The 16,376-nt window shown below is 36.1% G+C and overlaps 2 protein-coding genes across 7 annotated transcripts in view; one reads left to right on the top strand and one right to left on the bottom strand.

Annotated features, from left to right (window-relative positions):
- Positions 1 to 16,376, bottom strand: part of LOC131158178 (arogenate dehydrogenase 1, chloroplastic) — a 43,500-nt gene that overhangs the window by 14,747 nt on the left and 12,377 nt on the right. The window contains exons 3-5 of one of the 6 annotated variants that reach the window (XR_009137424.1): positions 11,289 to 11,347; positions 10,802 to 11,164; positions 8,740 to 9,127 (exon numbers count right to left, since the gene is read on the bottom strand). The gene's annotated coding sequence lies outside the window, so the exon portion shown is untranslated. Of the gene's footprint in view, positions 1 to 8,739; positions 9,131 to 10,523; positions 11,165 to 11,288; positions 11,348 to 16,376 lie in introns of those variants that run through there. The other 5 variants (XR_009137423.1, XR_009137422.1, XR_009137425.1 and 2 more) reach the window with 5 other exon arrangements.
- Positions 6,182 to 8,464, top strand: LOC131158179 (protein SRG1-like). Its single transcript, XM_058112853.1, has 4 exons — positions 6,182 to 6,553; positions 6,867 to 7,114; positions 7,540 to 7,870; positions 8,060 to 8,464. Exons 1-4 carry the CDS (start codon positions 6,341 to 6,343, stop codon positions 8,294 to 8,296), a joined length of 1,029 nt encoding a protein of 342 aa, XP_057968836.1. The 5' UTR covers positions 6,182 to 6,340; the 3' UTR covers positions 8,297 to 8,464.

Genomic DNA, 16,376 nt, shown 5'->3' with positions numbered 1-16,376 from the left:
CTTACCTCAACCTTTACACCAATCCTTACTAGGCTGGATTACCGCCCCCTCAGGCCACGTTTAGAATCTCTCAGATATACAATCAAAAGGTACAATATATGGGTGCGTTCACGTAAAGCAAATTTGTACCACAAATGCACACAATCACAAACACCAAAGATGATTTAAAATGTAAGCTCAGTGTGGTCTAAATAATTCAACTCTCAAAGATATTTTCTATTAGTGTAGTGAGTACGTGAGAGTATCAATAACAATCTGTGTATTTCAAAAATGTTTCAATCAAATGTGTTCACACAGAATATCAAGCAAGCCTCAAGAATATCAATCAGTAGAATATCTCAATCACATGAATATGTATATGCTTGGATTGCAAAATAGATAATCTTTGTATTCAGCAAATGATCTATACTTGAATAAATATTGCCACAAAGATCAATGTAACAAACACAAATATCTATTCACAAATAGTTCAATAAAGATTCCACAAGATATTTGAGTAGGTTTGAAAATATTTTTGCAAGCCAAAAACAAATACAAAGCTTCCTAAGATATTGCAACGAAAATGCAATACTTAGAAGCTTAGCAAAGTCTTTTTAGGATAAGCTTATGAGAAAAGCCTCTTAAGAGTACTTAAGTAATGCTCTCAGGAAAATCGATTCAAACACTCAAAGAATGGGAGCAAACTTATCAGCACAATCACTTAATCAACTTACAAAGGCTTTTGGCAATGGAATAGAGTAAGTATAAATGATTTTTGAGATAGTAGGAGTAGAGGTGAGAGTTTTGATTGAGAGAGAATATTTGTAATTTAAATGCTAATCTGCTTGCTAATTTTCCCAAATGAAGGAGTATATATAGACACCCTTTGATTTTTGACCGTTGGGGACTTATTAGTAATTATTGGAAAAGTTTAATGACATTTAAATCAATTTAACCCCGTTTAAAAAATATTTAACCGCTGTAAAAATTGGGGCAACCCGAGAAGTCCGGTCGACCAAAAAGGTTTTGGTCGACCAGGACTCAAATGGTTCGGTCGACCAGGGGGTTTTTGAACTGAGGGCTCAGTCGACTGGAAGTGGGCAATTTCCCAAATTTTTGAGTTTCAGTCGACCGGACCATTTTGAACTGCCTGGTTTGGTCGACCAAACCACTGGGAATTTTCCCGAGGACCCTCAATCAACCAAGTAGTTGGTGTACAAACCTGGTTCGGTCGACCAGATGGTCAAAATGTTGACCAGAGAGGGTTTCGGTCGACCGGGGCTTTTTGAACTACCTGGTTCGGTCGATCGGGGCCTTGGTCAACTGTTGACCCAAGTCTAGTTCGGTCGATCAGGACAGAATGAACTGCCTGGGTCGGTCGACCGAAAGTGCATAGTGTGTGCATTTTGGTCCTGTTATACATCACATAAACCCTAAACAAGTGTCTATCAAATATAAATGCAAGTGTGAGAGTCCTAAGGTTACTTAGGGTCCAATTTTGTATACACCGAAAAAGTGCCTATCATTCTAAGGTCATTTTAAGTTCGCATTTGGTTTGAGCTTACAAAATAAATCATGCATGTAATGTATGTGCTTATTACAAACCAAATACCCTAATTACTATTACAGAAAAATTTTACTACTTAATATTACAATTGAGAGCATAAATTTATCTTCAAGCTTTGAGCTTTCTCGTACCATCAATGCATCCGCTAATATAGACCTGCACATGAATTAGATATTTATTAAATACAGGAGTATTTGTCATTATCAAAACCGGGCGTGACCTATAAGGTCAACAAAATCTTTGAGATTATGGTGGTTGAGCGAGGGTCTCTAAATTATAGATGATTTGTTAGACAGTAAGTAACATAGTATATAAGGAAACTAGGCTTAGATTGAACCTTAGGGATATAGTTAACTAACTTGAACAAAATCTTTCTCTGGCTTAATCACTTACGATGATGTACTTCTAGTACCAAGAAGGAATATTTTAACACTAGGAAGCTAAATTCGTCGGACCTCCCCTTTTCCCTTCTTGTATTCACTTTATTTGAAACTATGTGAATTTATGCATGTCATTAGAGATGTACGGGTAAACTATTTTATTCTTAAGAATAAGGTGCGACTTGGATTATTAGATTATCAAGGAAGTTAGAAGTTGGAGGCAAATGACTAGATTTGAGTGGGTTAGGAAATATGATTGCAGTTATATTCTTTTATTAGTTCGCTAAATTACTCGAGAAAAGAAGGCATGATTGGATTCTAGTTTATGAGTGAGGTTATTAGAGATCCTAACTTCATCATTAAGGACATTACATGTAGAAACCCGAACTCGAAAAATAAAGAAATAAATAAGAAAAGAAGAAAAGGGAATTTCAGTATGCTTCGTCGATGAATCCCTTGTTTTCATTGACGAATGCCCTTCTGTGGGTCGTCGACGAAGTTCAGGGCGTCGTCGACGATGAGATCCCGAATGACTAAAATTTCAAGCTTAGGGTTCGTCGACGAAGCCCTTCTTTCATTGACGAATGTTCTTCTGCAGTTCGTCGATGAAGGCGTCATTTCGTAGACGAAGGTGACCGAGTCAACGACCTATAAATTGATTTTTTGGTTGCTTATTCATTAAGAAACTCAAAAAAAAAAAAATTTCTCTATTTCTCTCACCCGTGCCCTCACTCTCTCTTTCTCTCTCTCTACGATTTCTCACAGTTCGTTGCCAAATTCGACGATCGGAAGTTACCACATGGATCTAGGGGAGATTCTCTACAAGTCTAGCGAGACGAATTTTTTATCAGAGTTTTTCAGGCATTACTCTAAAATCAGGGCAAGTAGGGAATTTTAAGGCTTTATAGTTGTTTTGGAGTATAGGGGGCCTAGGAAATGCTAAATGAGGAATACTATGGGGTTTGTGTTGATTTATCTCGAGGAAATGTGATTTTAGGATTTTGGGTTCCGTAACGCCGTAGGGCGTGGATTGTTGGGTTTTCAGTGGGCTTCTCTACAAGTCTAGCGAGACGAATTTTTGATCAGAGTTTTTCAGGCATTACTCTAAAATCAGGACAAGTAGGGAATTTTAAGGCTTTATAGTTGTTTTGGAGTATAGGGAGCCTAGGAAATGCTAAATGAGGAATATTCTGGGGTTTGTGTTGATTTATCTCGAGGAAATGTGATTTTAGGATTTTGGGTTCCATAACGCCGTAGGGCGTGGATTGTTGGGTTTTCAGTGGGCTTTCCTATAAGCTACTTAAGGGGATTATATTTTGTTAGTTTTTTTTTTTTTTTGTGAAAAAGGGACTGATTAAAATGCAGTATATGTTTTTGGGGAAAATTATTGTGGTTGGTTTGATCTTCTCCTATTTTCTATTAAATATGTAGTTTGAGCTAAATAAAACCCTAGAGATGTTCATACCCTATTTTCAACAACTTATGTTTTTCCCAGTCAGGTTATTTTATTTATGGTTAACAAATGAAAATTGTGTGGCATGGGAACGATTTCAAATGGCATATGTGAATAGAATGTTTTAGTTGGTTTTTACACAGTATTTGACATAATGGTCGTGGGCCGATTTTTGATATAATGACCATGGATTGAGTTTTGATATAACGTCAGGGGCCGAGTTTTGATATAATAGTCGAGGGGCTGAGTTTTGATATAATGATCGGGGGCCGAGTTTTATTAAATGACAATTTTTATATATGAAATGAGTTATAATATAGTTTTTATTATGTAAAATGTCATATATGATTCTAGAACCCTGTGGATCTGTGATATGTGATAATGTGATATTGTGAGCACGGTACCGTAGCTATATGTGGGCAGTTAGTGCAATCACACGGGCATGGAAGTGTGATTTTGGGATAGTTGATTCGAGACCTGGACCGTAGTACTACTTTGAGGTTTTTGTTGGGAGGCCCCATCTAAGGAATTCTGGATGACCATAGGTAGGCACAATCGTACTTACTACCTTAAAGTTTTTTACTCAATTGTGGAACCGCCAGCAACAAGTTGAATCCAGCTTTTGACCCGCACAATCCGTCATGGGGGGAAACATGTCGTATGAGTATGTGATAACGTGACAATACTACTTAGGCAGTCTAGGTTGCGTCTTTTATGCAAATATGGGCAAATTTACTATAAATTAGCTATATTGAGCCGACAGTTATAACTTGGAAATTATGTATCTTTTGATATACAGTATAGTACAGTTTTTCTTTAAAATGTCATTTTCATATATATTGATCATAATACTTGATCCTCTAACCATTAGCACGCACGAGAATTAATCTACACCTCAATTTTACGATGTCACTCACCCAAAATTACGAACAGTCGTCTCTAATACCACTTATTAGCATCGATAAAGTCTTCATAAAGGCTTGATACAAATGAGTTGGCATCAACTTGATCCAATCATGTATGGAAGCACCCATATTCCACTTACTTTTTTAATGGGACAAACTCACAATTTTTCAACCGACACTGATATAATATGAAATAGTGTGGAAATTGGGCAACAATAATTAATATACCAGTTGTTTCATCATGGCATGTCATCTTCTTATTTAAAAACAGGCCCCTTTGACTGATCAGAAATTTTAGACAGAGCAACCATCCCTGAGTTTTTTTCCAATTTATCTTTTTTTTTTTAAATATATTAAATAATACCTTTCTTGAGAAAATAATTCCCGAAATAACCCTAACGTAATCTCGCTACTTGGAGTAGCGAGATTTGTCACGTGTCATTTCAAAAATTATTTTCTCAAAAAAGATATTATTTAATATATATATATATTTAAAAAATGATAAATCAGGAAATAAATTTTTCTGCGTAATAAATAGGAATATATGTTTTAAAAAAATGATAAATCGGGAAATAAATCTTCTGCGTAATAAATCGGGAAATAAATTCTTTCTATAAATTTTTATATGCTATAATATTATTATATATAATAAAAATATTAATAATGATATCATAATATTAATATTATTTTTAAAATTTATGTAATATATATTATATATAAATTGTCATATAATAATAAATTGTCATATTAATATATTTGATCACTAATTTTGGATTTGAATTCACAAATCAAAATTTAATATATGAGTACATGCTCTCAAGTCTTAATTAACAAAACAAGAGTTAGAAATCTAAAAAACGGTGAAAAATATTTGTTATCTTTTCTACATGAATTTTAAAAATAAAGAACGTCATTTTTAATTATTTAAAAAATAAAAAAAATAAAAATAAAACTATTTCTACAAGAAAATAGTGTTAAATTTTTTATACTGTTAATTTATTTTAGAAAAAAATTCTAAAAAACTAAAAAATTAGTTATTTTTTAAATATTTTTTTAAACTAAAAATTAAAATTAAAAATATTTTCCATAACTAAATAGACCATTAATTTTTTTTAAGTCTTCATGATATTTATTTTTACATTTAACTAGTGATTAGAAAGTCATATATAATGACAATTTTTATATATTGAGGAATATAAAATTTTAAAAAATGTGACACTCTTATCTTTATGCTCACATATGACAATGCTTATAAAATATGAAAATTTTAATTTCATGCAACTCATGAGAATCTTATGTAGAAATTTTGTTTTTGTTATGAGCCAAATAGAAAAATGAGTATCGTGTATACATTTTCTATATTGATATAAGATAGACAAAATCAACAATCTTTAAATCTAGTGAACAAAACAATACTTTTAAGTAAAAAAAAATTTCAAAAATATATTAAATAGAAAAAAATAGATATAATTAAATAGGAATTTTCTTTTTTTCAAAAATTTATTGTTCCAAAAGTAATAAGAGAAAGAATGAAATTTTGCTTTATTTCGCGATTTATTACGCAGGAGATTTATTTTCAGATTTATCATTTTTTAAAAAAAATATATTAAAATAATTTATTTCCCTATTAATTACATAGAAGAATTTATTTCCTAATTTATTATTTTTAAAATATATATATTAAATAATATTTTTTTGAAAAAATAATTCCCGAAATGACACGTGGCAAATCTCGCTATTTAAGGTAGCGACATTAGCTTAAATCTCACTACTTGAAGTAGTAAGATTTGTTTAAATCTCGCTACTCCAAGTAGCGAGATTACGTCAGGGTTATTCCGGAAATTATTTTCCCGAGAAAAATATTATTTAATATATTTTTTTTAGAAAAGGATAAATTGGGAAAAAATTCAACCATCCCCGCATATCAAATTTAGAACAGAGCCAGCATCCCCAGAGACCACCTCAGATTCAGCTAAATCTTCTACTGCTAAATCCCTAAAACTTCGACATCAAACTCAAATACAACAAGAACAATACTCAACTTACCAGAAACAACATGGCCGGATCGCAGACTGTTGAAGAACTGTTCATGAACAATGAAGAACTACCAGAGAACTATATCCACAAAGACAGTAAAGGATTCATGGATGCATCACCCTCATCAATGGAGATTCCGGTTATTGATCTGGGTCTTCTTATATCTTCATCACCCACTGTGGAGGAACTAGAGAAATTTCGTGCAGCTCTTAGCTCATGGGGTTGCTTTCAGGTCTGATTCCACAGCACCTCTCCATTAAAGATAACATGCTTCTTCTTCTTCTTCTTCTTCTTCCTCCTTAGGCCGATTGAGATGGCTTTCCAGTTTTGAAAGTAAAAATCCATGCATCAGCATAGGCTGGAAGTTGAATGAAGAAGCTCAAACTGAGGAAAAATAGAACTGGGTGGATCTAAACTTTTCAGCGGGGGTGTGTCAATATTGTTACACCTCTGAATCATACTTTTTCTTATGATCTATGTTTGAACCATGTTAGATCTTTCAACCCTGTTATATAACACACTCACACTTGGTGTCGGAGTTTCAGGCAATCAATCATGGAATGACAGATTCATTCCTAGACGAAGTACAAGAAGTTTCTAAGCAATTCTTTGCACTTCCCATGGAAGAGAAGAAGAAATACTCTAGAACAGAGAATGCCATTGAAGGCTATGGGAGTGACATGGTTCTTTCAGAGGATCAAATTCTCGATTGGACTGACCGGTTATATCTTTTGGTAAATCCACAAGATCAGCGAAAGCTTGAATTTTGGCCCAAAAATCCTGAAAACTTCAGGTAAGTTTGTCAACTGACCCCTAAACTTTTAGGTGATTATTGAAACAAAGAGGTTACATATAATCACAAGCGAAAGGATTCAATTCCTTCATTTCTTGGTTCCAATTGTAATGCTTGCAAGACCCATAATTCCTGTGGAAAAATCACAAAATGGCTTGTGATAAATGATAATAAACTTCTTGTTATATACAGTTTAGGCCCTTAGTCTTCTGTCTGCAGGTAGAAATAGGGGGACAGCATACATGATTTAAATGATAAATTTACCATAACAGAAATGTTCAAGTCTAAATAACTGTAGCTCATCTACTTCGTTTCTCAGCCTTGAATCTTCAAGTGCCAAAAACCTTCCTGCTGCATTTCCTGCTCTAAGCCTCCTTGTGCACGTTTGAAGATCTGTCATCCTACTTGCTTTCATAACACTGCAGGGAAATCTTAGCGGAATATACCATAAAGTTAAAACAGATGAATGAAGCCCTGCTTCGGGCAATGGCAAGGTCATTGAACTTAAAGGATGATTGCTTCGTGAACCAGTGTGGAGGGGAACAAACAGTAATGTTCACAAGATTTAACTTATATCCTCCCTGCCCAAGGCCTGATTGTGTTCTTGGCCTCAAACCACATGCAGATGGATCGGCAATGACCATACTCTTGCCAGACAGAGAGGTGGAAGGCCTTCAGTTCTGGAAAGATGTTCAATGGGTCCGAGTTCCCATCATTCCTCATGCTTTTCTCATAAATGTTGGTGATCAAATGGAGGTAATGATACGGTCACTAATACAATATCCCTCTAATATGGAGTATGCTGAGCATAACCCATGTTCTAATTTTCTGTTAAGATTGAAACTCGATGGATCAAACCATTGTAACTTTCAGGCTTTCTTCAATTGTTTTGACCATAAGGAATGGTGTCTGTAACTCTCACAGTCCTCCTGTTTATGACTGCAGATAATGAGTAACGGATTAATCAAAAGCCCGGTGCATAGGGTGATCACCAACTCGGAAAGGGAGAGGATGTCTCTGGCTATGTTCTGTGCCCCAGGATCAGACAAGGAGATCGGACCGGTAGAGGGGCTTATCACCGAGGCAAGGCCAAGGTTATACAAGACAGTGAAAAATTATGTTGACAGCTATTTTCAATACTTTCAGAAAGGGTTGAGGCCAATTGATGCTGTGAAAATTTAATCCCTCACTGCTTTAATCTGCAGTTGTTTACATGCAGAAATGAGTGTTGAGCTTTCCAATTATGAGGCAATTCTAAACATGTTCTGTGCCTCGATTGTCTGAATCTTCTTCCTTTCCTTTAAAATACAATGACGGGTGATCAATAATGAGGGAACAGGTATACAATGACTGGCATAATTGACTTAAAAAATGTTGACCATCAAAGGCTGGCACAAAGGAACCATTTCCCGCATTATTTCTAAAAATTAAAAATTAAAAATTTAAACACATTTTTTAGGCTATCTTAATCTCCAATGCTATTGAATTTGTTAATTGCTACTACAATTTTGTGGAACCAAGTAAATTCTGGCGTCACAACTGACTTCTTGTTGGTGTGGCATCATGGTATGTAATTAGGCGTCCATTCAAAGAATAATCCATGCTTCATTCATTACATTTCTGACTTGGGAAAGCAGAGGAGTCTATATTTGGTTATAAGTCCATATCTGGTTACATCATGTCCTTGTCATTACATAACCACATTCACTTGAAATTAAGAACTGTTTAGATTACATTTCTCTGTTCCAATTCAATAAGGGTCCCAGTTTAAGCAGATGCCAAAAGCAGCATGGCCTGATCTCCCCTTCTTGATGGGGTAAAGTGCAAGCACTGGTCAGGAACAAGAAAGCCCACAAAGATACTATAAAGACAGCGAAGCGTTGTTGGCTAGTTCAATATCATTTGCCATGCATCTTCATCAGCCACCAGAGAAAGCTCTAGAATTTTTGGATAGCTCTCAGCTCATGGGATTGCTTTTAAGTCTGATACCACAGCATTGGTCTAAAAGATCACCTGCTAAATTGCAGAACAAAAATTCGTCAGATGGGATTCCTAGATGTACTTATCCTGTAACATAGTCTGCAATGGTAAGGCAAAAGCATGATAGTTCTAAGATGAGTCTTGTAAGCTTTGATGATTGAACCAATTTGATCCAGTAAGATTTCCTTGACTGAAAATTTGATGGATTTTAACTTTCTGCATAGTTATAAAGCTGAAGCTTGTCATTGTGGTTACACTTACACCTTTGGCAGAGATACTAAGATTAGTGTGTTGGCGTTTTAGGCAATTAATCATGGAATAGCAAGTTCAGTCATAGATATATTGCATGAAGCTGCTGAGCAATTCTTCACGCTTTAATGCTCCAGAGTGGTCCATCACCTTGAAGATTTGATAGCTCACAAAAGAACCGCAAATATTATTTTAGCTACCAAGTAAACAAGCTACAGTCAACCGAGTTGGGTGGTGCTACAAAACACTTATCAGCTGCCTCCAAGGAGTGGTTTTGCTGCTTATCTGAAACCACGTATTTTAGCTGGGAGATTGATATGGAAATGCTTTTTCCACTTGGCTTTTTCATATCCAAAGCCCTGGAATGACCTTGGTGGTATCTTCTGAATCACTGAATGATACTTTGGCCATTGCGATTATTGTTGCTTACAGGACTGTTATTGAATAGTGGTGTCTTAACACGCTGACAAAGAGTTTGAATGGAGAAAATTGAAATGCGTGTGAAGGCCAGAAAGAGTTGAATGGAGAAAATTGAAATGCATGTGAATGCCAGAAAGACCCAGCAGGAAACCACTTCCAAGTAGCCCTAACCTCTGACCCACCCCCTACCAGATCACATTCCTAAAAAGTACCCTCATTACAAGGAACGACAATATTGCACCTGCACAAAATAACTATTGCAGGGGAGTATGGGAGGATTGCACTTCATGCATAATGATAGAAATGTGATCATTTGGTTTGCACAATCAGAGCAAAAATGACAAATTTCAGAAATTGAATCACATTCTTGTATTTTATTTGCAAAATCAAGGTTGCGAGAATACTAATACAACTATTTGTGTGGAAAAGCAGGAGATCCAAAAAAAACAGCTGACAATAGCAACCAGAAAATACTAATACAGTATATCAAATTGCAAATTGTCTTCATCATTCCAAAACATAGTATATTTTTGCTACAGGAATCCATATTCCATAGAAATATAGCACACAGCCATTCTAGCATATCCCAAGACATTGGAAGACACAATCTTAGCTTTGTGAATGCTGATGCACAAAATAAAGTTAACATTTCACCAGTATAAGTTGTTTCCATAAACATCTTATTGTAAAAGTTGTTTTAATAGGCACGTCTTATTACAGGAGTTAATCTGATCAAAGGATACACTAATAAAGATTTAAATAAATGAAATTGTCAAGCTCATTTCTTGATTTCTCTTTAGGACCACAAGAAATAACAACAAGAAGAACAACAAATCAAGTCTTAAGTCCCACTAAGTGGGGTCTGCTACATGAATCCTTTTCTGTCAATTTATACAATCATGGACAATTGCTCAGAGACACAACACTATATTGAGCCACTACAACAGGTCAAAAACCAAAAAGGCAAGGGAAAAGAAACCCGAACACCAGAAACATAAATAAACAACTAACGAACTGAATTCAATACAACAATCTTACTTTCAATGGCTCAGGATTGGCTAAATGAATCCCTCCTTGCGATTTTGCTATATCTAGATTCTAGAGCCATACGGTCCCTTCAAATCATGGGACAGCATGTTTACTGCATCACCTCCATTTGTGCTACTATTTCTGCATCTTTTTAATCAAGCAGCACCTTCAGGCTTCAACATTAAACAAAACACTCCTGGCCTGCACAGTATATTACTAAATCATCTTGAACAACTTTCTATCACTTGGTCAATTAGTGAAATCAAAAACTTCGGAGATTACAAGCCTCTTTCTGCAGCCCCAAGGAATGTACAACGAACTAGCACACCATGAGAATTCTTCACCACTGATTCTGATCGAAATAACATTACTCTGCAAAACTCAATGGTGAATCCTTTTAAAAAAAGATTAAAAAATAGCAAATTAACCAAAAACTGTTGATGATGATGGTGGTGGTGAAAATGACAACAATGATGATAAAAGACAAATAGCATACCAACATCAGAAAAAATAGCACATAATGCATGAAATGCCACTTGTTGCTGTGATGTCCTCCTGAACAATTTCATTAAAGAGGTAGAGAAACAATAAGTCAATTATTCCGAGTGTCTTGAAGGTATTTGTTTTTCATGATTTAATAAAGTCAACCATAAATTTACTTCTGTCAAAAATTATGCTTCTATAATTTTAGTTGACATCGTTTATGATAAGAACTTCTTTATGCCAGCAAAGAGGATATAAGGTTTACAACTGTGGGATGGCAGCTGAAAAGATTCAACATGACAAATGCCAAAAAAGACTTCAAGATATAATACTTAGGGTAAAATGCATTGATCTCCCCTATTTTTGCACAAAAGACAGACTTTTACTTTTAATGCAATTTATTACTGCTTACTTGGGCAGCTTTGGTAAGTTAAATGGAAATGGAATCTCTCAATTTTTTGAAATATCAAATTTAACCCATGTAAAATTATTTTTTAAGAATTTTTGTCACCAATTTACTGCCAAATTCCAATCCTCTTTCACCACTATAACCTTGTCTTCCCCAAAAATCATCCACACAGCACATCCATGTGGCCAAACCCCACTTCTAACTACGATTAGTGGTTGTCCATCCCAAGCACTCCTCAAGACCACCATCCCAGCCACAACCCAAATAAATTTAAAGCCACAATTCTGGTCATAATCCCTAACTACTGCTATCAGAAATTAGAGAAGAAACAAGAGAAACTGGTGTTTCATTTTCCAAGAGACCATCGGATTGTATTCGCTTTTTCAACTCCTTCATCCCCATTAATCAAACCCAAATTCCTAGAAGAAAAGCCTAGCTGCAATACTGCTTGGGAATCTTATTTCTAGAAAACACTTTGCAACCTCCAAGCCAAGATATCTTCCAAAGTAGGATCTTTTCTGTGAGGTTGGTGGCTAAGTCAAAGGTTCCAAGCAGAGAAGGGATTCAATTACTAAATATTTTAGGCATAAGATGAAATATGGTAAGAAAAAAAGGGGTAAGGGTGGGAGTGGGGGCAGGGGCAGGGCGGCAGGGAGTATATAGGTTGCCCTTCTTTCCTCATTCTGATTTCTTTGCTTCAGCTTTATAGAGTCAAGAAAATAGATTTGTGAAGCTGACAAGACAAATAGGGAGATGGAAGCTCTCATAGTTCTCATCAAGTATGTGTTTCTCCGTCTAGCTAGCTTTGGCCTTTCACTATTGTTGAATAATTGGGTAAAATGTAAGACCTAACCTCAATGATAGATCTCTCCCTCTATTTATAATATATGTCAAGTACATACCAATGAGCATAATACCCTTACTAACTCGCACTTACTAACATAACTCTAGCACATACTAGTAATGCTCAACAACAATAACAAGCCTAGATTCCCACTAAGTGGGGTCGTCTATATGAATTCTTTTCCGCAATCTACTTGATCAAAGGCATTTTCTTTGGCTAACTCAAGAGCTATTGGATATTTTTGCACCTCATTCCAAGTTATTTTAGTGCCATTAATAGTAATTTGCTCGGTCCTCCTCATTGATGCATTACTGAGCCTATGTTTCAAATGACCAAACCATCTAAACCAGCACTCCCTTATCTTATCTTCTATTGGATCTATCCCTAACTTATTGCGAACACGCTCATTCCTTAGTTTATCCTTAAATGTTACACTACTCATCAACCTTAGCATGCGCATTTTGAACACTTCTACTTTTTGAATATGCTATTTCAAAGAATAGCATCCCTTACCTCCACCTCGGACGGAGCATGACAAAGAGCAATATTCTCCTCTTCAGAAACCATAGGAGATATAATATCATCAAGGTAAGCTATTCGACTAGGTCCTGCACCTGTTAAGAAAGTTTGAAAATACCTTACTGCACCCTCATGAGCAGCCTCCATAGAATCCAATACTTCTCCATTCGGAAGTTCCCATAAGAACTCCATGGTTAAGTGTGCTTGGCTTGGAGTAATCTTGGGATGGGTAACGTTCTAGGAAGTTTTCTTAGGAAGTGTGTGAGTGAGGACAAATCACACTGAAAAGGACACGTGTTGGTCTGTTGGGCCAGTCATTAGTCTGATAATGTCCGCCCCCCTATTGTCTGGTCTATGTAGAGGAGGAGAAACGTAGTGCTCCCTGGCAGGCCCAGGTCGGGGCGTTACAATAGTCTTCTTCCTCTTTTGGTTCACAAATGCATGAAAGAATTTTGTATTATTATCCCCCACCGCAACCACTTCTTTTTGGCTAGCTGAGAAATACGAATCTCTCCCTTTTTTCCCAAGCTTCCAACTCGAGTTTAGAAAGGAAGAAATCTTCCTCAATTTGTGGTGAATACCTTCTTGAAGCTGAGCCTCTAGAACCTCCATACTTTTCTCCAGTTTTTTAATGTTCTGATGCACATGTCAAAATACCTGCTTGTTCTAGTTTCGGATTGCAACTTTCGTATGCTTTAATTTAGTAGCAAGTCTAACTAAACCCGTGCCATGGGATTCCTCCCTCCAGGCTTCCTCCACGCAAGACTTAAAAGACTAATGAGTGCTCCACATATTCTGATACCTGAAGGGAGAAGGACCATACCGATGCAAATTTCTATGAAACTGAATAATCAATGGGTTATGATCTGAAGTCCTCCTATTTCCATACTCAAAATAAATATTTGGCAAAGATTGAAGAAGAGTCGAATTATAGAGGTCGGCTTTTTTCCATGATTTTTGGGATATTGTAAAGAAAGAGGTGATCGATGCAGCTAGAGATTTTTTTGTTGGGTCTCCTCTTCCTAAATTTTCTCCTGCATCTTACATTGTTCTAATCCCAAAAGTTCAGAATCCCTAGAGTTTTGACAAGTTCAGACCTATTAGTCTTTGTAGTGTTATCTACAAAATTTTTTCAAAAATTATTTTTGCAAGGATGACAGGTTTATTATCTGCATTGATTTCTCCGGAGCAGGGAGCTTTCATTCCCGATAGAAGTATATTTGAAAATATTACATTGGCACAAGAAATGGTTCATTCTTTGCATAAGAAGTCTAATGATGGAAATGCAACGATCAAAGTAGACATGGCTAAGGCTTATGATAAGGTCGATTGGGATTTTTTAAACTTGGTTCTAAAAAGCTTTGGATTCTCCCAAAGATTCTATGATTTAGTGGCGGAATGTATTTCCTTTCCTTGGTTCACCATTATGATGAATGACAATTAAAAAGGTTTCTTTAAACCTTCTCAAGGGCTTTGCCAATGAGACCCTCTATCTCCTTATCTGTTTATTATTTTACAGGAAGTTCTTTCTCGGCATCTAAAGAAAATTTATGGAGAATAAAATAGGAACTTACTATCATCCTCGTGGGGCGCCTTTGGTATCTCACCTACTCTATGCGGATGACATTCTTATTTTTGTCATGGTAAGAGAAGTTCCATTTGAATGCTTATCAAGACTCTTAAGAAATATGAGGATTGGTCTGGCCAAATGATAAATAAAGACAAGTCGAGTATTTTTTTTGTCAAAGAGAATTGCTTATGCTCGAAAGCAATCCTTGTTAAGGATGACTGGCTCTGCGGAAGGAGGGTTCCCTGCTACATACTTGGGTGTTCCTTTGGTATCAGGTCGTCTTACGGCCCGTATTTTAGAGCCTCTAGTTGCTAAATTGAGGAAAAAGATAGCGGATTGGAAATTTAAGCTATTTTCTCAAGGAGGCTGCTTAGTTTTAGTTAAGCATGTATTATCATCAATAGTGGTTCATCAATTGGCGGTAATTGACACTCCTAATATTGTCTTCACAAAGTTAAATTTTATGTTATCGAATTTTTTTTTTTGGAGTGGAGTAAATGATAAAAGAAAAAGAAAATGGAGTTCCTGGCCTAATATATGTAAGCTCGTTTGTGAGGGTGGTTTGGGTATTAGGGATTTTGAGGAAGTAAAAAAATCATTGCATATGAACTATGGATAATCTGTGGACTCAATTCTTTGAAGCCAAGTATTTGAATAAAAGACACCACTTGAGAGAAATAAAGCCAGATAAAGGAACCAGATTTTGGAGATCGATGGCTCGTGTGATACCTGAAGTATTAGAGCATGTTTGTGTTCAAATTAAAGAAGGTTCGGCTTCTTTCTAGTTTGATCGATGGTTAGCCTCCAATCCCCTTTGTGCTAAAGTTCAGGAAATCAAAAACCATAAACTATGAACACGAGATTGTTGGGATAGAGATGGGTAGAATGTTGATTTATTAGTGGATCTGTTGGGTGAAAAACAGGCTGAGGAAGTAATGAACTCTGCTATTTCTTGCAAGGAGGGTCCAGATACAATAATTTGGGACCTTCAACAGATGGAAAATTTACCATGGCAAGTGCTTGGGAAATTATAAGGGAGCGTAAAGAGGAATTCCTAGTTTCAAAATGGATCTGGAATCCTATGTTGCCAAAACGGGTGTCAATTTGTATGCGGAAGTCTTGGTTCGCTTGTCTTCCGGTTGATACTCGTATTCAAGAAGTAAGTCTTCAGATGGCCTCTCGGTGTGATTGTTATTCAAATGCCAAGATTGAATCTCTAGACCATGTGTTTTGCACGGGATCTTTTGCTCAAGAGGTATGGAAACAAGTAGCAGTGGCGTTGGATGTTAGTTGTATGGCAACGAATACATGGAAAGCCAGAGTTAATTTCTGATTTAGTTCTGCAAGACGAGCCTCGTAGTTAGGCATTTTGGTAGGTCTCATACCTAGTCTCATCATTTGGAGACTTTGGACTCGTCGAAAGCTAGAAGTTGAAACGCCAAAAGTAAGGGCTAAGGAATGAGCACTTGAGGAAGCACAAACGACACAAAGTAAACATCTAGGACCAGACCACCTCATTCTCGAGTTTCAAAACTACTAAGACCCAAAGAACTGTGATTTGCTCCTTGCATCTCACGAACATTAGTGGTAATGAGTTGCGTGACATCAATTTCATCATGGATGTGCTTCATCTCTCCAAAATACTATGTAACACTCATGTCTCCTTATTGTAACGGGAAACACTCCAAAGACAGAGTGTACATACGTGTAATGTTACTAGAATATAAAAGCTTGACATAATCCCAAATCTCCTTGCATA

This window comes from Malania oleifera, chromosome 6, assembly GCF_029873635.1.
Source record: "Malania oleifera isolate guangnan ecotype guangnan chromosome 6, ASM2987363v1, whole genome shotgun sequence".
In the NCBI taxonomy this organism is placed as follows: Eukaryota; Viridiplantae; Streptophyta; class Magnoliopsida; order Santalales; family Ximeniaceae; genus Malania; species Malania oleifera.
Note: the sequence above shows the minus strand (reverse complement) of the source record. Positions and strands in the feature narration are given on the sequence as shown.

Coding starts and splice junctions, on each gene's coding strand:
- LOC131158179 (XM_058112853.1), top strand. CDS start 6,341: ATGGCCGGATCGCAGACTGTTGAAGAACTGTTCATGAACAATGAAGAA. Junction 7,115..7,539: donor AAAAATCCTGAAAACTTCAG/GTAAGTTTGTCA, acceptor ATAACACTGCAG/GGAAATCTTAGCGGAATATA. Junction 7,871..8,059: donor ATGTTGGTGATCAAATGGAG/GTAATGATACGG, acceptor TTATGACTGCAG/ATAATGAGTAACGGATTAAT.